This window comes from Eptesicus fuscus, chromosome 13 (genome assembly GCF_027574615.1).
Source record: "Eptesicus fuscus isolate TK198812 chromosome 13, DD_ASM_mEF_20220401, whole genome shotgun sequence".
Lineage (NCBI taxonomy): Eukaryota > Metazoa > Chordata > Mammalia > Chiroptera > Vespertilionidae > Eptesicus > Eptesicus fuscus.
Genome location: NC_072485.1, coordinates 29,286,788 through 29,309,824, shown reverse-complemented (window position 1 = coordinate 29,309,824; position 23,037 = coordinate 29,286,788). Strand labels below are relative to the sequence as shown.

The 23,037-nt window shown below is 40.6% G+C and overlaps 1 protein-coding gene across 3 annotated transcripts in view; it reads left to right on the top strand.

Annotated features, from left to right (window-relative positions):
- TMEM135 (transmembrane protein 135) overlaps positions 1–23,037 on the top strand; it is a 238,274-nt gene that overhangs the window by 73,916 nt on the left and 141,321 nt on the right. For 2 of the 3 annotated variants that reach the window (XM_054724637.1, XM_054724636.1), the window contains exon 5: positions 14,639–14,704. The exons of the other annotated variant lie outside the window; for it this stretch is intronic. In XM_054724637.1, the coding sequence (XP_054580612.1) occupies positions 14,639–14,704 (66 nt within the window). The remainder of the gene's footprint in view (positions 1–14,638; positions 14,705–23,037) is intronic. 3 annotated transcript variants of the gene reach the window in all.

Here is a 23,037-nt window from a genome sequence, read left to right as displayed (position 1 = left end):
ATTTAGTGGCTAAAAATAGCAGCAGTATTTACTTTGTATGGATCTACAGTCTGGGAAGGGATTGCCCAGAATAGACCATTGCTGCTCTACTTGACATCAGCTGGTGCAGCTTGGAAGCTAAGGGCTGGAATCATTTGAAGACTCACTCACATGAATGGCTTCTGGGTTTGGGGTACTTGAATAGATGTATGTTGGAATAGCTGTGGCACCTTTCTATTTCTATGTAGTTTCTCTAGCATGCTGATTTTCAATCTTTTTCATTTCATGGCATACATGAACTAATTACTGAAATTCTGCGGCAGATAAAAATATATTTTTGCCAGTCTGACAGAAAAATAGGAATAATTTTGATTCATTCACACTGGATGACTGTTGTATTGGCTGTTGTCATTTTTGTTGTTGTTAATCCTCAACTGCGGATAATTTTTCTATTAGAGAGTGGAAGGGAGGGAGGGAGGGAGGGAGGGAGGAGAGGAGAGAGAGAGAGAGAGAGAGAGAGAGAGAGAGAGAGAGAGAGAGAGAAGAGAAAGAAACATTGATGTGAGGGAGACACATCAATTGGTTGCCTTATACATGCACCCCAACTGGGGATGGGGATCAAACCTGCAACCTAGTTGTGTGCCCTTGATCGAGAATTTAACCTATGCATGGGCCAGTGCTCTAACTACTGAGCAACAATGGCCAGGGCTGTTGTCACTTTTTTACTTGACAACCTAAGGGAAAAGAGGTCAGTGCCCCTGACTAAACAGTCAGGTTTTGCATGTTTTAAAAATTCTTGTGGCACACCAGTTGAAAATCTCTGCTCCAGCATTAGCATGCTAGCTTCAAGGGAGTTAGATTTGTTATATGGTGGTTCCTGGATCCTAAGGCATATGTCCTAAGAAAGTGAGAACAGCTGTTAGAAGTCATTTTGCCTTTTATGAGTTAGCTTTAAAATCAGCATCATTTCTGATTCATTATGTTTGTTACAGTTACAAAGGCAATTTCAAGTATCCTCTGTTCATGAGATATGGGATAGAAAGTATATTAGTGTGACCATCTTTGGACAATACAATCTGCTATAATTAATTTTTTAAATGTTTTGTTCTCCCCCCTCTATATAACATATCTTTGCCTAAATGAAGATTATAAAATATTTTTCAGTGTATTCTTTCAGTAGTTTTATGATTTGAGTTCCAACATTAAAAATCTATGTTCCATTTTGACTTAGTTTTTGTATATGGAGTTCATATATTTCTGTTTGGAAATACAGTTGTTTCGTTTTCATTGGGTGACAAGACTATTCTTTCTCTAGTACCTTGGTACCTTTGTAGAAAATCAATTGAACAACACATTGTGGGTCTATTTCTGGATTGTTACCTTATGCTAATACCACACTGTAGTGATTGCTGAAGTCTTCAAATCACGTGGGATATGTCTGCCAACTTCGTTCATTTTCAACATTGTTTTGGCTATATTGTATTGTGGAGGTTTTTTTGTTTTGTTTTGTTTTTTTGCATTTCTATATAAATTTTAGAGGCATATTGTCAGTTTTTACAGAAATGTCAGGATTTGGTTTACAGGCCATACTTTGATGATCCCTGGTGTAAAGAAATCTATTCCTTTTATGATGAATGATTGGCCACGTAAACTACTATTTCTTACCATGTGGGATTAATCTAAATGTCAATTTTTTCATGAGGAGGAAAGTATTACTTTCAAATTTCTAGTTTGAAGTAAACATTGGAATTCAGCCTATCTAACCCTGTTTTGGGTCACACATTTTACCAGGTGTTCTTCAATTGCCTCTGTAATAGTATGATTGTAGTTTGAAAATTAATATATAAGCGTAACATAGATGGAGATGCAGTCATTCCAATATAAGTTCTGTGTTTGATGCTACTTTGGGTCTGTCCTATTTACGTGCCACTCATGGGTCATTCTAGGACTTGGTTGGTAGTTGTTTTTTGTTTGTTTGTTTGTTTTTCAATCCTTACCCAAGGATATTTTCCCATTGATTTTAGAGAGAGTGGAAGAGAGAGAGAAAGACAGAGAGAAACATCGATGTGAAAAAAACACATCAACATCGATGTGAAAAAAACACATGGTTGCCTCCTGCACATGCCCTGACCAGAGCCCGGGCCAGGGAGGAGCCTGCAACCAAGGTATGTGCCCTCGACTGGAATCGAACCCGGGACCCTTCGGTCCACAGGCTGACGCTCTATCCACTGAGTCAAACCGGCTAGGGCTGGGTTGGTAGTTTTAACTGTAGTTTTGTTCTCAAAGCCTTTGCTTTGCTGCTTGGGTCTGTTCTGTGCCTCTGCTCACTCGCGGTGAACCCTGTACTTGTGCCAGTTCAAACATAGATTTAGGGTAACTCCTTTTCTATCTGTCCTTCTTGGGATTACCTCTATATTCTCTGACTCACTGGCTCTCCTTTTCCTGTTCCTCTGGCCAGAAAGATGGCGTTTCTCTTAGTTTTAGTGGCCTGCACTGCTGTCACAGTTGCAGAAACTCACAGAACCTGCCATTGAGACAAAGTGGCTTGAGAAAAAGAGACTGAAATAGATAATGGGGAGTCTTCCTCTTTTCTTTCGACTGCTAAGCTCCTCTTTCCATGTACCTTTGACCAGAAAAACAGGATATTTTTTTCCAGTTTTAACTACTGGCACTGCTGCTTCTTGGGACCTATCCTTAGGGCCGAATTAAGATTAAAAAAAAGAAAAAAAGAAAACAGTCCCAACAACCAGGGATTAATTTCCTACACATTATCTGACCCACTTGGTCCTCTTTTCCCTGTTTTTTTGCCCAGAATGATGGAGTTTCTCTCAGGGGGTTTTTCTATAGACAGCTATTTGGAAAAAAGAGAATGATCATGGTTTGGGGACATTGCAAAGGTCTTGGTTACTATGACAATGTGTTTATGTAATTTGAGGCACGTTATTAGATTTGTATCATGCACTGCTTCTTGTGGGAGAAGCTGATAGCTAATGCTCAGTTTTCTTATTTTGTATTTTTATCATCATAAAGAAGGAAAGCAGCTGGTGCTTAAAAGCCTCAGTATTTAACATTTTCTTCTATGGTCAGAAAAAAAAGCTAGGGAATGAACTTTGCATATGATTTCTGTTGACTTTTGCTAAATCTTCTTGAAATAGTATAAGTTTTCTATTTTTCTGATTGACTTGTCATGAATTTTAGTATTAATGGCCATATAGCATGATGTGATAAGTGTAGTTGACTGTTTTATATAGTACTAGAGGCCCGGTGCATGAAAATTCATGCACTGGAGGTGGGGGGTCCCTCAGCCTGGCCTGCCCCCTCTCACAGTCTGGGAGAACTCAAGGGCAGGAGGCGACCCAGCGATCGGGGGAAGGTGACGCCCCATCACACCTCTGCTGCTGCCACTGCTGGCAGCGCAAGCCTCAGCCATGGTTACCTGAGCCTCGGGCGGCCCTGGGCAGCTAGGCAGCTGCCATTTGTGGCTTGCCTGCGCCTCGGGCCGGCTGTGGGCAGCTGGGCAGCCACCATCCGAGGCTTGCCTGCACCTCAGGCCGGCCTGGGCAGCTTGGGGGCTGAGAGGACTGGGGGACTCTGGAGGCAGGCGCAGGCTGAGGCGACTGGGCGCCACCATCTTGTGGCTGTGGGCACCACCATCTTTGAGGGCATGGCAGTCAATTAGCATATTCTCTCCTTATTGGCTGTGGGCACCGCCATCTTTGAGGGTGAGCAATCAATTAGCATATTTCCTCCTTATTGGCTTTGGGCGCTGCCATCTTTGAGGGCGAGGCAGTCAGTTAGCATATTCCCTCCTTATTGGCTGTGGGTGCCGCCATCTTTGCGACGGTGTGAGGGTCAATTAGCATATTCCCTCTTTATTAGATAGGATCCTTTAAATTGCCAACTGATGCAATTTTTAATTGCAATCTGATGACTAACTTTTAAAGTAGAATTGGAATTCTTCATTTTCTTTGAGATATTAATATAATATAATTATCATTTTTTGAGCACTTACAGTTTCTTTTGAATTACGTACTTTTATTATCCTTATTTTGCTAACAATGACTTTGAGCTCAAAGAAGTGAAGTTGTTTGGCTGAGGTCACACATCTCACAAATGGCAAAGCTAGAATTTGAACCCAACAGTCTGTTTCTAAAATCTTCTTCTTAATCTTCATGCTGTATATTGTTATATATTTCTCAAGGTGCCAGGAATACATAAAGATGTGATTCATGCCCTTCATGACCTCACTGTTTAGCTGGTGAACTAAACAATAGAGAGTCATAAAACAGGGTAAAGTGCTGTGACTCTGTGACATAGATTTTTGTTTTTCAGATTCACAGCTGTGATTAAGGCTCATTCGTTTTTGATCTTTCATTAGTCCATTTCTTAATTTTACATTTGAAAAATCAAAATTAGTATTTCTCAAACAACTTTGCATCTTCAGAAAGTGCTGCCCTAAACTAAACCTTGGATTCATTATTTCACATTTATCTAGCTCTTTATAGAGCTTTTTATATATCTTGACGTCTGCATTTACCACAATAGGAAGAGAGGTTGATATTAGGAGGTCAGAGCTTAGAGAGTTTAAATACCCTGCCTAAGATTGCCCAGATAGTAAGTAGTGGAAATAAGATAACTAGAAATATATTGCTTGATTAATAAATAAATATTTGCTAAATACAATAACTTCATGTTAACTTAACCCACTGAAGTCTTTCTTAATATGATGCTTTAAGTTATTACAATCATACTGCTTTTCAAGGTAAAAGTATATAAAGATTATATTTCTTCATGTTAATTTTACTTATTTTGTGTTGGTTTAATGAATTAAAAAGTATTATAGTGTAAGAGCATGAGTCTGTATTGAATTTGGATTGTTTTCACTCTGGGAGCTACTCAAGGTAGTACTGGCTAGTATTATAACATTTTTCCAAAATTCTGTTTTAAATCTGTTTTATATTTTAGTATAACAAAAATTGATACTTTTGATTTTTTGCTTCTTATTATTACCAAATGGTACATGTGCATAGTAGCACATTTGAATAGAAAAAGAAAAATACCCTCATATGAACTCGTATATTTCTGCATATCTTCTTTGAATAGCACATATACACAAACACAAGGATCCGGTACAGAATCTTGCATTTGTTATAGCTAGATTTCATGCCTAAGTCTTTTATCTAGCATTCTTCTTAAAAAGTCTCTCTTGATAACCTGTTTTTAAACAAGGATGTATAGGTGTGTTTCCCTCACCCGCCCCCTGCCATCACTGACAGAAAATGTTTAATGAATGTTTTTAGTATTTGTAGTATTAAGCACTTTAGTTGTTACCAAAACTCAAGGAGAGAGAAATTTCAGTCAAGAATTTGCTGGTGGTCAATTTACAAAGGTTGAAAATTTGCCCTGTATCTCATTGTTTTTGACATTTGTTAGTCATTGTTTGGATGCAAGTAAATTGAAAGCAATCTTTTTAGTGGAGGTCAAAAGGATGTTGTACACGCCAGTGCTTCCCTATAGAATCAAAGGAAGCTGAGCTCAATTGACCAAGTGCTATTAGAGTGAGACATCCTTAAAAAATGTTGATGATGAAATAAATCAATTTAGTTGGAAACAAAAGATTGAATTTAGTATTCTTCTTCTACTGGAGAAAGTGCAGAAAAAGAATTAGATCTTCAAACAGCCTGGGCTTTTGGCCCACAAAAATGTAAGTTATTTGATCTGGTTTCATTGTTGCATATTTTATTCCAAGTGCTTGCTGCCTCTGCCTTTTCCCTTTTGCTCCTCAGATATACACAGTAACTAATCTGACTTAGGTGAGTACTGTTAACAGTCACATCACTAGATCAGATAAGGTCTAAAAAGAAACAGGAAGATGGAAGATATAATTTAATATCCATATCATTAGGAATGGAAAAAAAAACGTCATTGGTGAGAATTTCTTTCCTTTAGTAACATTTCCATAAATAGTTCTTTCAACATCAAGTTTTGTGTGCTTTAGTAAAATCTGTTATAGCAAAGTCATTCATTTATAATTTGATTTTTATTTGGGATGTGCATAACCCCTCTCTCTTCCCATTACTAACCTGTTTAACTCTCAGTAAATTATGGGTTGGAATTATATTTATATTGTGCTACAATCACAAAATTTAGTGTAGTGTTTGCCCTAAAATATTTTATTTTCTCTTTTGTTTTCTTTATTTTTCCTCCCTATACCCTCTTCCACCCTCCCCCCAGCAATCACCACACTGTTGTCCCAGTTTTCTCATTTAAAAAATTTTCTAACTTAGCATTTAAACACTAACTCCCCACCACCGTGTGTGTGTGTGTGTGTGTGTGTGTGTGTGTGTGTGTGTGTGTGTGTGTTAAAGATTACTACCCCTCACAGCTAAAAGTGTGATTGTGTTACAGAAACTACAGGTGATTCATTTTCATCCAAAAATCTTTGAAGGATTCCACACCCAAGAGTAATTTTAAGTACAAGATTAGTGACATTTGGGGAGTTTTTCCCCTTTCTGTTTTAAAGATAAACTTGATTTATTTAATTTGAAGAGTTTCCTGAGTTTGAGATTGTCTCTACATTTTGAGTATAAAACAATTGTGACACTGTGTTGTTAACATTGACATTGTTTTATTCATTTATTTATTTTTTTAACTTTTTTGACAATCTGAACTTTAATAAATAAATTCTGACCCATGGAAAAAATGTTAGAAAATATTTGCTTTTATTTCTAAGTTACATGCTGTATTTTACCAATAAAGTTGAATTAAAAGGAGTTACCTTTTAATCTATATCCTCTCTAGCCTTGCTCATTTTTCCTTGACAATTCTTAAACCATGAATTTTGCAAAACATGATTTGTAATAACAAAGACTTATGATTTTCAACCTAAGCTGGACTTTTAGTAATGCTTGGTAATTAGTTCTGTGTTCCTTTCCCTTATGTTTTCCTTTTACATGCATGACATACTTACCCTTATCCTTAAGTTAGTATCTTTGTCATTCTCAGAAGGTTATCCTGTCTCCTATTTCAGATGGAAAGGGAGAGGAGGGGGGTGGAGAGGGATAAGAGGAGAGCAGGGGTAAAGGCAGAGAGAGGGAGAGAATTTACCTTCTATATTTGCCCTTTTTCCCTCTGCAGGAATCTCAGTCAATATCCATTTTCTTCCTGTGTCTATAAATTCTCCCACCTTACTGAGTACTTGTACTTAGTCATTAAGAATATTTTTACATCTCTTCTATCCTAAAAATTATCCTGTTATCAATTTTCTCTCAACTCTGCTCTTTCTAGCAACAACTCCATCTCATTCTTTACATTTATTGCTAATCTTTTGAGTTTACTTACTATTTGCCTTTATATACTTCTATTCAGGCCTCAATTATATTCCTTAAAAAATTTTTAATTGAATTTATTGGGGTGACATTAGTTAATAAAATTATGTACGTTTTAGGTGTACAGTTCTATAATAGCATCACCTGTATATTGTATTGTGTGTTCACTACCCCAAGTCAAGTTTCCTTGCATTATCATTTATCCCCCTTTCACTTACTCTCTTCCACCTCCCCCCATTCCTCTTTCCCTTTCCTAATCACCAGATTGTTGTCTGTGTCTCTGAGTTTATTTTTTTCTTAGTCTCTTCATCTTTTTCACCTAACTATCTATCTATATAAAAGCCTAATCAGCCATTCGACCAGTAGCTATGACATGCACTGACCACCAGGCGGCAGACACTCAATGCACAGGCATGGAAACATGGAACAGATTGATGAATCTCAGAAGAAAGAAGGAGGGTGGGGCAGGGAAGGACAAGATTAACCAAAGATCTTATATGCATACTAGAGGCCTGGTGCACGGATTTGTGCACCGGTGGGGTCCCTTGGCCTGGCCTGCAGGAATTGGGCCAAAACCAGCAGTCAGACATCTCCCGAGGGGTCCTAGATTGCGAGAGGGCGCAGGCCAGGCTGAGGGACACCACGCATCGGGCCTCTAGTATTCTTATAAGTACCAGTCTGTTAAAATTGTGAAGTATTTGATCTCTTTGTAAGATTATACATTGATTTCTTATTCCTTTAGCACAGTGGTTCTCAACCTTCCTAATGCTGCGACCCTTTAATACAGTTCCTCATGTTGTGGTGACCCCCAACCATAAAATTATTTTTGTTGCTACTTCATAACTGTAATTTTGCTACTGTTATGAATCGTAATGTAAATATCTGTGTTTTCCGATGGTCTTGGGCGACCCTGCTAGCAGTTCTCAACCTGTGGGTCAGCAGTTCTCAACCTGCTGTAGAGCCTAAGACCATCGGAAAACACAGATATTTACATTACGATTCATTAACAGTAGCAAAATTACAGTTATGAAGTAGCAACGAAAATAATTTTATGGTTGGGGGTCACCACAACATGAGGAACTGTATTAAAGGGCCGCGGCATTAGAAAGGTTGAGAACCACTGCTTTAGCAGATAAAAGAAGTTTTGATCAAGAATTTACAAGTAGTTTAAACAGTCAAATAGTATGCTAGAAAACTAGTAGAAAAAGAGTACCTTTCTTTATGCCTTCCAGTGCCTGATCTCCACAATCGAGAGGCACCCACTTGCAACCCTTTTTATAATTTCTTCTGTTACTGACTTCCTTATATTCAAATTAACATGTTACACTGATTTTTGTATATGTACATCTATTTCCTTACAATTTCCTGCAATTTTCCATCTCTCCTGGATTTCTTAAAATTTAAAATTTTCTTTTTTTGTTCATATACTAATTCTTAAAATTGATGTTTAGTAGAGCATTCTTTGAATTTTATTTTCAATTATTAAAGGATGGTAATGCACTTCTCTTATGCCAGATTAAAAAATAATAGCACATACTGAACAGAGGAACTTGCATCCTCTCTTTTCCAACAAAATTCTCATGCAATCTTTTCCTTTCAGCCTCATTGGTATCTTACTCATCTTTGAATGTGCCAAGCATGATTTTATCTGCTGGCCTCTGAACTTGCCCCTTCTGAATGGAACACCCCTGTTATGGACTGAACATTTGTGTTCCCCTAAAATTCATTTTGAAAACTTACCTCCCAATGTGATGTATTAGGAGTGGGGCCTTTGGGAGGTGATTAGGATTAGATGAGATCAGAAGGGCTTTGCCCTCATGAATGGGGTTTAGTTCCCTGTAAAAGCACGGAGAGAGCTTGCTTCTGTTTGCCCCCGGCCATGGGAGGGTACGAGAAGATCGCCCTGGGAGCCGGGAAGCATGTCCTCACCAGACGTTGAATCATGAAGCTTATCCCTTATATTTTTTCTGAGAGTTTTATAGTTTTAGCTCTTACATTTAGTTTGTTTCATCCCTTTTGAATTAATTTTCGCATATGGTATAAGGTAAGGGTTCAGCTTCACTCTTTTGCATGTGGATATATAGATTTGTTAAAAAGACTGTCCTTTCCCCATTTGAATGGTCTTGATACCCTTTATTGAATATTATCGGACCATATATATGTATATATATAAGGGTTTATTTTTGCGCTCTGTTCTATTTAATTGGCCTATATTTCTGTCTTATGACAGTATCACACTGCTGTTTGATTACTATAGCTTCATATAGTAAGTTTTGAAATTAGGTAGTGTGACTTCTCCAAGTTCGTTCCTCCTTTTCAAGATTGTTTTCGCTATTTAGGTTCCTTATAAAATTTAGGATGGATTTTTGTATTTCTGCAAAAAACACAAAAGAGGAATCACATTGAATCTTTATATCACTTTGGGCAGTATTGACATCTTAGTGATATTAAATCTTCCAATTTGTGAACATATGTGTTCTTTAATCTTTTTCAGCAGTGTTTTGTAGTTTTCAGTGAAGAAGTCTTTTGCTTTTTTAGCTAAGTTTATTCCAAAGGTATTTTTTTTAATGCTATTGTAAATAGAATTCTTAATTTCCTTTTAGGGTTATTTATTATTAGTGTATAGAAACCAATAAGTCTTTTTGTGTGTTATTTAATATATTATATTACTGAATTACTTCATCTTTTGTCAGTATTTCACTGGCAGTCAAGTGATTTGAACTAAACTCAAATGGAAACTAAAAACCAGAACAAGCTGGAGGAGAAAGATGGCGGCGGAGGTGAAAGGCTGATCTGTTGCCTCGCATGGCAGTTTCGGAAATACAACTGAAACATGGACTGCTGAGGGTGGCGACTGCTGCTCGCGTCTCCCCAGACCGGGCAGCTGCTCCCCTCAGTCACTACCGCAGCCGGGGCCATGGGCTCGTGGGGGCCGCGGCGGCCGCTGTGGCGGCGGCCGCGGACTTGGCGCAGCGGCTCTCGGTGAAGAAAGAGACCATCTTTCTGCAGGAGGGGCTCACCCGCGCCACCGACCTGGCCGAGCTGCGCACTGAGATCCTCGGGGCCCCGGACACCGCCAACACCGATTTGGAGGATTCTTAGGAGTTCTCATCTTACATTCAAGTCCTCTAGCCATTTTGACAGAGGAGAATCAAGAGGACGGCTGGGCCGCGCACAGCGGTTTCAGGGGCGCGACTGGAGGACGGAGCGTCTGCAGCCCAGAACTACAGGAGAGATTTACAGCTAAGAGGGAAGAGGAAACCAGCGAAATCGGAGGGGACGAGGTGTGGAGGCGCGTGGGTCGGGCTGGTGGCGGGGGAAAGGGGCTTTTGTTCCAAACCTAGGGGAGATTAGCTCTCCATCACCCTGAAATCCAGCTTCTGGGGACCCGCGGGAGACCCAGATGCCTGCGGGGAGAGGCGGGACTCTTGCGGAGGTGCGCCCAGCAATCAGTGTTTGCTGCGCTAGAGCGCGGAACGAGGGGACTTAGAAACTTGGAAGGCAGAAGGAGCAGACTCGCAGCCATTGTGGCTCGCCGCACCATGGCCTGTTGGCGCCCTGAGACCCCGCCCCACCCTGGGACCCGTCCCGCCCTGAGACCCGCCCCGCCCTGGGACCCGCCCCGCACGTTTTGAAGACCCGCCCCGCAAGTCTTGCAGGCGCACCTACGCTCCAAGCAACGGCTTATGCATGTGGGTGGCCTGCCCTCTGGCAGCGGACCAGATAAACTGCTGTTCTAGTCAGACTGCTCCAGGGCCACTCAGACAGGAGGAGGAAACTACAGTTCTTGCTGTAATCCCTGCTGAGTGCCTAAGGCAGTGGCTGATCTACGCCCCATTGGGGACCCAGAAACGAGGGCATCTGGTGGTCTGTGGGAAATGACACCAGACTTCAACCACGCACATAAGGGACACATCCAACAGCAGATTCAGTGAGCGCCAAAGCCTTGCTGCACCAAGACCCGGCCCATAAATGAGTCTCCTGCACAGCAACTCTTCCTTTATAGACAAAGAGAGCCCTCCCGGTGGCACCAGCAACAATCAAGACTTAACTATACAAGGGAGGACCGGGATGGAGACATAGGGCGGAGGCCTGATTGTTGCCTGCCACAACAACTTTGAGACTACGACAGGAGAGCAGAGCAGACACCACCCAAGACCACCGTAGGGCTGGCTGAGTGGATGCTCTACAGCTAGAATAAAAGAGGGGTATGCGGGATGATGCTGATGCAGGTGACCCAAGGACCACACTTTGGGAACTGTGGCTTGGGCGACGCAGGGGCGACCTGGAGAGTGCTCGGCGCGGTCCCCCCGGCGGTCTCTGGCTGAGGGGGCGGCTCCACTTGCTGCCGAGCACGGACAGACGGGTCCCTGTGAGACGTGGGGTGGGGGACTCCGCGCTTGCTGGCCTCCGAGTCCTTCAGGAATCTCGGTGCCCCGGGGGCGGCCGGGTGCGCATGCTCGGCGACGGGCCGCCGCTGCGGACCCAGGGGCCGGCGCGGCGACGCCGGGCTGGCCCACCGCCACGCACCGGGCGCACTGGAGCTTCGCCGAGCAGCCGCCCAACGAGTTCTGCGGTGGCCGTCCTGGAGCTCTGGCAGGGGTTGCTGGGGGGGGTTGCTGGGGGGGGGGGTTGACCGGCGGGAATTAGGATCGGGAGGACGGGGCCCCGCTGGGACCCGGGTGCGGGCGGGATTGTGCGCCTCCGGGTATGGGTGGGGCCTCGCGTCCCGGGGCCTGGGTGGGTCCGCGTGCCCCTGGCTCCAGGTGAGGCCGGATTCCGGGTCCGGGTGAGGCCAAGCGCCCCTGGGTCTGGGTGAGACCATGTGTCCCTGGATCCGGGGGAGGCCTCGTGCACCTAGGTCCAGGTGAGGCCACGTGCCCCTGGGCCTGGGAGAGGCCACCCACCCCTGGGTCCGGGTGAGACCATGTGTCCCTGGATCCGGGTGGGGCCTCGTGCACCTAGGCCCAGGTGGGGCCGCGTACCCCTGGGTCTGGGGGAGGCCAGGCGTCCCTGGGTCCGGGTGAGACCATGGGTCCCTGGATCCGGGTGAGGCCTCGTGCACCTAGGCCCGGGTGAGGCCACATGCCCCTGGGTCTGGGAGAGGCCAGGCGTCCCTGGATCTGGGTGAGACCATGTGTCCCTGGATCCGGGTGAGGCCTCGTGCACCTAGGCCCGGGTGAGGCCACGTGCCCCTGGGGCTGGGAGAGGCCAAGTGTCCCTGGGTCCGGGTGAGACCATATGTCCCTGGATCCGGGTGAGGCCTCGTGCACCTAGGCCCGGGTGAGGACATGTGCCCCTGGGTCTGGGGGAGGCCAAGCGCGCCTGGGTCCGGGTGAGACCATGTGTCCCTGGATCCGGGTGAGGCCTCGTGCACCTAGGTCCAGGTGAGGCCACGTACCCCTGGGTCTGAGAGAGGCCACGCACCCCTGGGTCCGGGCGAGACCATGTGTCCCTGGATCCGGGTGAGGCCTCGTGCACCTAGGCCCGGGTGAGGCCACGTGCCCCTGGGTCTGGGAGAGGCCAAGCGTCCCTGGGTCCGGGTGAGACCATGTGTCCCTGGATCCGGGTGAGGCCTCGTGCACCTAGGCCCGGGTGAGGCCACTTGCCCCTGGGGCTGGGAGAGGCCAAGCGTCCCTGGGTCCGGGTGAGACCATGTGTCCCTGGATCCGGGTGAGGCCTCGTGCACCTAGGCCCGGGTGAGGCCACGTGCCCCTGGGGCTGGGAGAGGCCAAGCGTCCCTGGATCCGGGTGAGACCATATGTCCCTGGATCCGGGTGAGGCCTCATGCACCTAGGCCCGGGTGAGGACACGTGCCCCTGGGTCTGGGAGAGGCCAATCGTCCCTGGGTCCGGGTGAGACCATGTGTCCCTGGATCCGGGTGAGGCCTCGTACACCTAGGCCCGGATGAGGCCACGTGCCCCTGGGTCTGGGAGAGCCCAAGCGTCCCTGGGTCCGGGTGAGACCATGTGTCCCTAGATCCGGGTGAGGCCACGTGCCCCTTAGTCCGGGTGAAGCCGTGCCCCTGGGTTCGCCGAGACCAAACCAGAGGGAGTCGGACCTCCGTTACCACCATTTGTCCACCATCCAGAGCTGAGGGGGTCAGTGCTGACATGTACACATAAGGAACTGGTGGACATTGAAATTGGGTCTCAAAAGAACTGTTGGTCCAGAAAGAAACTCACTACAGACTGATCCATCTGCCTGTCAGCATAACTATTATTGCTCGTCTCACATTCAGTTCTCATAAGTATATATCTAGTGACATATGATCTTGCTCATCTAGGGGAAATGATGAGCAACATAGACTGAGGAACAAGAACAGAACCAGAAGCAAGGAGGCATCGATCGGACTATCGGGCCTCAGAGGGAGGATAGGGGAGGGTGGGGGGAGGGGGAGAGTTCAACCAAAGGACTTGTGTGCATGCATATGAGCCTATCCAACGGTTAAGTTCAACAGGGGGTTGGGGCATACGTGGGGAGGGGGGGGATGGGAATGGGGGGATGAGGACAAATATGTGACACCTTAATCAATAAAGAAATTAAAAAAAAAAAAAATGATCCAGCCCTAGCCGGTTTGGCTCAGTGGATAGAGCGTCGGCTTGCGGACTGAAGGGTCCCAGGTTCGATTCCAGTCAAGGGCGTGTACCTTGGAGGCAGCTGATCGATGTTTCTCTCCCAGTGATGTTTCTAACTCTCTATCCCTCTCCCTTCCTCTCTGTAAAAAATCAATAAAATATATTTAAAAAAAAAAAAAAAAAAAAAACCAGAACAATTTCTGATTTGAGTGCAAGTATTAAATTTTTATTTTATTAAAAAAATTTAAAAGTATTTTAATTGATTTCAGAGAGGAAGGGAGAGGGAGAGAGTGATAAAAACATTAATGATGAGAGCGAGTCATTGATTGGGCTGCCTCCTGCATGCCCCCCACTGGGTATCGAGCTTGAGACCTGGGCATGTGTCCTGACAGGGAATTGAACTGTGACCTTCTGGTTCATAAGTCGACACTCAAACACTGAGTCACGCCAGCTAGGCTAAATTTTTATTTAATCTTTGTTAATCAAACTAAGGTTTAAGCTTATCTAAGTGTACTAATTTGGACTATAGATCTGGAAAAATACTTGCAAATCAAAATTACCTTAAAAAATTTAGTTTGAACTCCTGATGTCATTAAAAGCTTCTAGAAATGATATTTCTAGAGTATAAGTTAGAGCTTGTAGCTTTTACTGTGCCTTATTCGTGTTTCTCTAGAAGTTGCTGGAAATGTCTTTTACAGTTTGGAGGTGGGATATACAGTTGAATCATTCTAGATGATTTTTTTTTTTTTACAGGCCACAGAAACATTATTTAGAATGGGCGTAGCAAGAGGAACCATCACAACGTTAAGAAATGGAGAAGTAAGATGATAATTTTGATATAATTATTAATTCTTACAGATATATACATATTTTTTAAAATATGGTTTTATTGATTTTAGAGAGAGGTAAATAGAAATATCAATGATGAGAGAGAATCATTGATCAGCTGCCTTCTGCATGCCCCCTGCATCTCAGGCCCGTGCCCTGACCAGAAATGAAACCACGACCTCCTGGTTCATGGCTCAACTACTGACCCACACCGGCCGGTCTAATTATTAGTTCTTAATTCATAGAATACCACTTAAAAATGTGAATTTTATGATGCTTTATGTAACAAATTGAGAAAAACCTGATGTATATCTGACCTAATAATCTATTTTAAATAATTCAGTCATATTGGAACCTGATCTTGGGCTGAAAATGAATTGCTGAGCCTTTTAATCTTTACTTACCAATTGTTTTTATGCTTAAAAGAAAATGACATTTTGTTTAATAACAACTTCTGGAAAGACATATTTTTTAATGAAAATAATCCCATACTTTCCCCTTTTTTCCTGTTTTATGTTCTATAGATCTGATACTTCTTTCTTAGGATAAAATAATTTGAAATGCTGATATTTATTACAGATAAAGAGAGAGGGAGAGGGATGGGGAGAAGAAGAGAAAAAGGAGGGGAGAGAGAGAGAAATGGAATTTAGTCTGCTCTTTCTTATAGTAGAGACTCAAGATACAGATTTTAAATTTTGACTTTTGTGTTTCTACCAATTCTTAAAAAAAATTCTACCACCTGAAATAAATTTTTATTCAAAACTATTACTAGCTTAATTATCACTCTACTTCATAAAATGTATTGGTCAATATATCTGCTTGTTAGGTGAAAATGTACAGTCATTTGGAAATCATAGACTCTTAAATGGCAAATACCTTTGGTATTAATTTGTAACATATTTTTTGTATGAAAAAGACAAGTGACCCCTTTGTATTCTCAACAAACTGTAGTATGTGGTGCCAGTTTAAGAAAACATTCTCATTAATAAAGTCAGATATATTTATCTGCCTAGAATGTGTCAAAATGAATATCAGATTTTAGTAATTACTATGTATTTTCTCATGGGGGAATGAACTTTTGAACTTTATCTTCTGTAATAAGAAGGTTGGGAAAATGTATGCAAGGCAGTTTTATAAGAAATCTGAGCACACCAACACATATTAGATATGTACCTATTTGGGGAAGTAGTTAAAGCGCTGTATTTTGATCCATTTCTCCCCCAGATTGCTACAGGTGACTAACCTGGTTAACGTATTAATGTTGGACAAAGTGTCTTTACATTTTTTTTTTAAAGAATAGTTTATTGATTTTTAGAGAGAGAGGAAGGGAGAGAAGCATCCATGTGAGAGTGCAACGTCGAATAGCTGTCTCGTGTCCCCCTCGCCACCCCCCCCCCCCCACCCCACAGGACTGAGCCCCAAACCTGGGCATGTGCCCTGACTGGGAATCGAACCCGCAGTCCTTTGGTGCACGGGATGACACCCAACCAACTGAGCCACACTGGCCAGAGCAATGTTGGACAAAGTTTCTAACATAAAATTGAAATCGGAATAAGTACATTTTACCCCTTACATTTTAAGATCACTAAAGATGGACTGTGTCTTCCAGTCAGTGGCACCTATAGTCACCATTCACTATTATTCATATTTATTATTCATTTTAACATCTCTTAAATTGTGAGATTTCTTATAAGACTATGATATTTTAGAGTTGATAATATATGGTAATATTTTGAAGTTTAAAAATTATAGAGTGAGATGATATATTAAATATCTAGTAAATGGTCAGTAGGATAGGCCACTAATTAGTATTAATTATTTGACTTTTAGAAGTAGAGTATTAAAACAAAGCAAATATATTATTGAATATGTGTATGTATACGGGTGGCATACACATATTGGAGATGATGGTGGGCTGAGTGCTATATAATATGGTTCCTGTTTTTAGAGTTACTCCCTCTCTGCTGGAGGAGACAATTGTATCAATACTTGAAAAAAAAAATCTGGAAAGAATAGAAATGCTTAGTTTAGGTGGAGTCTTTAAGTAACCAGAGTGCAGATTCCACTTGAAATGTGCTAAATTTTAGTATGAAGGCAATAAAGAGATATCATTTGGGAGTATGAGATAAACTAAAAGGTTAGCAATATACGGGATTATTTAAAACAGAAGCAGAAATCACCATGTTTATCGTAATGGAAAATTTTTGATATGTTAAGGGAGGAGAGTGGCAGAGATTCCTTATCCTATGGCCTTTAAAAAATTGTCCTAGCCCATTACTACAAAATTATTTGTTAAACGGGATTAATAAGTAACCCTATGACAATTATTATGTCAGGTAGGAGGAATAAAGTCTGGTATATCTAAATTACAAAAAGACCAGTTTTTGAGTAAATTTGTTATCTGGATGCGTGATGACACTTAGCTCGGCTAGCTTACCCTTCACTGTAATCTGTCACTACGTCTACATTTTGTCTACTTAATTGGACATTTCTGCTTGGACATTTTAAAATGTTGAAATCCGAAAACATGGCTCCTCTCTGAAAGTAAAAAGGTGTTTCTGAAAGAGTCTGAAACATACTTTATAAATTATAATGAATCATTGGAGGGTTTAAGCAAAGAAGTGATATCTTTTAAAATCTTCATCACAATTCTGCAAGGGAATAATTATTATGCCCATTTTATAGATAAACTGAGGCTCAGAGAAGTGATCAAACAGCCAGGAAATGGGAGAGCTGGGGATTGAACCTCAATATGACTCCAAAGCCTATATATATCCCACTAGACAATGCAGTCTCCCTCAATGTAATTTACTTACTTGACTAAAGTTTTCTAATCATTCAGTTGTTCTATAGTTTGACAATTGAAAATAGCATAGTAGCTAAGACTCTAAGATTATGTAATCAGCCAGATTTTTAATGCATTCTCATTATCACTATTATTTTTTCATATATGTAATATATGACATAAAAATGAATAGAAAAAAAAATGCTGACCCTTTCACAATTCTGTTTTGGGACTAGATGTCTAGCCATGTTGATGTGCACTTTGCACAATCCTGTATATGAGCTAGCTGAATTTTTGTATCTTGATTAAGTTACATAAGCTAGAAAGCAGATAATTTTCTGGGTAGAATATTTTAAAATGTGTTTCTTTATTTTGGGGCGGCACCTGAACCCAAAACCTGGGCATGTGCCTTGGCCAAGAATTGAACCAGCGACCTTTGGTGCATGGGACATGCTCAACCAATTGAGCCACAATGACCAGGGCCATACATTTATGTTTTTTAAAAGCATATATTTTTTCTTAGTTATTATTATTACTTTTTTACTATTTCTCTTTTAATATCACCTTAGAAAATATGTGTGTTTAACAGGTAAAGTGTTAGTATTTCAAATAGTGAAGTCTCTGAGGCCTCGTGGCTAGTAAAATGCCAGTAGCTAGTGGCTTGTAAAATCTAATCGAATGAGCAGATATTTACTGAGAGCATCTTAAAGCAGATGTGACACATAGCACTGGAATCAGAGCTAGTTCCCTTTTCTTTCTTCCCTAAATATTAATTGAGTTCCAGGCACTATTGTAAGTGCTGGTTTTTAAATGTAAATAAAACTAAAATGGTTTCTACTCTTAGGAAGCTTTACAGTCTAGTGGCTGAGCCCATAACCTGCCATTTGAACTTTGCCAGTCAGTATCGTCTTCTGTAAATGGGATAAAAGCATCATGCGTTACTCTGTGAGAAATAGTCAATATGTATAAAGCAACTAGCACAATATCTGGCACAAAGCAAGTATTTTAGAGTTTAACCTGTACTAAATGGTAACTATTTTTTTATGTAATTAAACATGATGAAGTGTTTCTTTTTATATTAGAGTGAGTACATGGTGAGCTTGGGATTGTGTTTATTTATAACAGTGTGAACTGACACTTGGTAGTGAAAGACAGACGTTAGATATTATGGGGGTCAATAGCTGTGTTAATAGCAGTGTTATTGGTACTTTTGAATGAACATTTCCTTCCTATGGGACTCAAGATATTCAGGTCAGCGCATATTGCCAGTGCCCTCTGCTGTCTAGTTCCAATAGCTCAGTAACAGAGAGAGTATATGGTCAGTTACAGACTCATGGTATAGTACCCAACCAACCGAATTCTGCTGATCATGATTTTGTTTCTACATCTAGAATAAACATAGCAGGGAGAAGTGTAATGTTACAGAAAAACTAACATGTGCAAATAAATAAGAATGCTATTTAAAAGACAAGGTAAAGTCATTACATAATGAAAATTCAGTTCTCCTGATAATTGTAAGATTTAGTTGGGCAAAAGTCCTACTGAGAATGGTAAGATACTAACCTTTCAGAAATGCAGACTAAGGCTCAGATGATCCTGTCAAGAAAAATGGGATTATCTCTTCTGCAGTAAGACCTCTGCTTTATATATTGTATTTTAATAGAAGAAAATATTAAGATACTTTACACATGTCCATTGCCATTGAAATATACTCTTTTTTAACTTGATTAGCTTTCTCCCATATCTCCATATCATCTAAAGAAAAAGAAAAAACCACCCTGGTTGGTTCCCAAATAACTCAAGTCTATTGTTTTTTTCTTCTATGAGTGATTTATAAATTATATGTTTATTAATAAACTATACAAATAACCTATTAGAATTTAGCCCAGAAAAGTTATTATGTTTTTTCTTCAAGCAGAAGATAGAATATAGCTTTAAAAAAACTATATATAGACATATATATGTATATATATATATTTATGAAAAACGGATCATATCTAGAGAAGGAGAAAAGAAATAAGTATGGGAAAGTATCTAGACAGAAAAATTAAGGCCTAGAGAATTTTTATAACAAGCAAGGTATAGTCAAGGAAGTTGCAAACCTGTTTCTAATGAAGTGGGAAGTTATCTCTGAGATAACTGGAGCTGCTGGTCATTATTTCAGGATGATGAAACATTAAATGAGGCTTCAAGGAAGTTGTGGAATTGTTACCTTGCTCATTTACAAAAAGTTGTTTTCTTTAATAGCCATCAATCTGGATGGTATAGATATTGAACTGCCAGACACAGAAGACGGGTCTAAGTAACATCTTCAGTTCTTCAATTCTATGAATCAAAACAACATGTTACATTTTGGCAGGTGCTTAGAAAATTTAGAGTGCATGCCAGAATTGCATTATAAAACATTAAGCTTCAGAACTTGTATTTTATTCTTGCTGAAATATTTTATCTTTGTCACTAAATCTGCTTTAAATGGCTCATCACGTTATATGCTATGGGATTTCATACTCCTGGTGAACAAACTGAGTTTATTTGGAAAATTCTGGTGAAGATAAAGAAGGCCAAGGGCCAAAGTGAGGTTTGAAAAATATCAGATCACAGTGTTTAAGCTTGGTGGTCTTGTCTGTACCAACTTCGTTTGTGCCTTTCTGTACGAGATAATTGTCTTTTGAAATGCCCATATTTTCTTCACAATAGTAACTCTTTTGATTTAAATACAAAAATAAATGTGCCACAATTTTGCCCTTAAACAAAATAAACAATATCTGGACAATATCTGGCTAACTATGGAACACTTAGGTTTTATTTTTCAAAAATTGGAAGGGTTCTTAAGATAACATCAATTTGTTTTGATCCTAATAAGAACAGCTTTAGGCCAGGAAAGCAATTATTTCCACATGGGTAAGTCCAGTCCCAACTACTTCCTGTCCACCAACTGCTCACTGAACTTAAACTTGCTTACCCTGGTTTATATAGCTGGATGTGGTTGAATGCATTAGGAAATGCAGGCTCTACTTAAAGTCTTCAGAGATATAGAAAACATTTCTTTATTTAAAGGATTTTTGTGTATAATGTTCAACAGCAAGTAATTTAAACTTTTTGAATTACCAAGGGAATTTAATTTCATACACATACATATGTATAATTATGACCATTTTGTTTATACATCTTTTCTCTTTGTTGACTCTTGACTGCATTCTTAATAGGTGAGTTTGTTATGTAGAGATAAGTATTACTTGTGGTGGTTGAGTAGGGACATGGCAGATCAGAAATGAAAGGATTTGTATTAAGTGATGTGGTTGGTTATTCCAGTGATGAGCCTAATCCTAAAGCTATCACCATGAATCACTCCCATTAGCATAGCAGACATTCCTATCACGAAGGAAATTTCAAGGATTTTTGAATCCGTGTACCAGGAACTGGGAACAGAGACCAGATGTATTCCTTATTATAGCATAACCTATAGATTTGCCTTTTCTGAAAACTTTATGTACAGGTGTCCCCCAAAAATGTATACACACTTCAACAGCTGATAGCTCAATTTTGAAAATGAAATGTATTTAAATAAACACTGCCTTTATAACTCTTCAAAGTGTATGTATAGATTTTTTGGGTCACCCTATATATAGAATTATACAATATGTATTCTTTTGTTTCTGACTTCTTTCACTTAGCATGTTTTTAAGGTTCATCCATATCAGTTTTCTTTTTCATGACTGAATGGTATTCTATTGTATGGATAATATTTTGTTTATCTATTAACTAGTTAATGAACATTTGGATTGTCTCTAGTTTTTGGCTATTATGTATACTTCTGTGAGCATTTGCATAGAAGTCATTGTGTTGACATGTTTAAATATCTCTTGGGTTGATACTTCAGAGTAGAATTGTGAGGTCATATGAATAAATTTTTAAGAAAAGTGGCAGTACCGTTTTACATTTACAATGTCAGCAGATAAGGGGTCCAGTTTGTCAGATTTTTTGTCATCATTTGGCATTATCAGTCTTTTTGATTATAGCCATTCTAGAAACATGTAGTGGTATCTATTTATTGTGGTTGTAATTTGTACTTCCCTAATGATTTTGGACATCTTTTTATGTGTTTTATTAGTCATTATTTTTGATGAAATGTCTAGAAATTCTGGATACAAATCTCTTATTAAATGTGATTTGAAAATAAATACACTTTCCCAGATCAATGGCCTATTTACTTTCTATGTAGTACTTTTTTTGAAAAGAAAAAGTTCTAAATGTTGATAAATTACCATTTATTAATATTTTTTTTGTCTCATATCCAAGGAATTTTTCCTAACCCAGGGTCATGATTTTCTTTTATGTTTTTTTCCTAGAAATTTTATGAATTTTGGTTTTATATTTAGATGTGTGATTCATTTTGAGTTGATTTTTGCATATGATGTGAGACAGAGATTCACCTGTTTATTTTGCATATGCACATCCAATTATCCCAGCAGCCTTTGTTGAAAGAAAAAAAAGCCTTCTTTGCCTATTTTTTTTTATAAAAGTCTTTTTTTATATATATTTTATTGATTTTTTTACAGAGAGGAAGGGAGAGGGATAGAGAGTTAGAAACATCGATGAGAGAGAAACATCGATCAGCTGCCTCCTGCACACCTCCTACTGGGGATTCAGCTGCCTCCTGCACACCTCCTACTGGGGATGTGCCCGCAACCAAGGTACATGCCCTTGATCTGAATCGAACCTGGAACCTTTCAGTCCACAGGCCGATGCTCTATCCACTGAGCCAAACTGGTTAGAGCCTTCTTTGCCAATTGAGTTAACTTTGCCAAAAATCAATTGACCATAAATATTAGAGATTATTTCTGGAAATTTTGTGGCTCTGGTTCTGCTAAGATGGAGGAACCACTGTCTGTCTATCTCTCCCACTGATTACAACTAAAAACCCTGAAAAGAATACATAAAACAACCATCTGAAATCTCTGGAAAGTAAATAATAACAAGAAGTTTGGGGAAGGAGGTAAAAAAAGTGTGACTATTCCTTTGAATTTCCTGTTCTCCTCCCCCCCCCCCCATTCTTTATTTCCTGGCTTGGATTCCAGGGAATCCCTATTCTTGAACTAGTCTGCACAATGGATCCAGACAGAAAAAGCTCTAAGAGAAACCCTGTGTTCCTCTGTGTATGGTCAGAGAACTGCAAAGGAAGGCCCATCATGAAGGAGACTGTGCAGAAAAATACCATTTTCTTTTCATATTCTGTATTTTGATTTCATTCTTCTGGTGGGACTGCAGGTGGCCCCAGTCATGGGGCTGTCCTCCAGCTGTGGCAGTGGCAGCTATACAGCCTTTTAATACTGAATGATAATCTGTCCCTTTGACCAAAGAGACTGAAAAGGGGGCTCCTGTAGTCCAAGAAATGTGGGGAGACTCTGTTAGATTTTCCTCCTTTCTCCTCATCACTTCACCATTGAGTCCGATGTAATTGCAGGAAATGTGCGATGATGGGAGTCAAAAAACCAGTGTAGGCAGAGGATCAAGAAAAGGGGCCTGGGAGACAGACTGT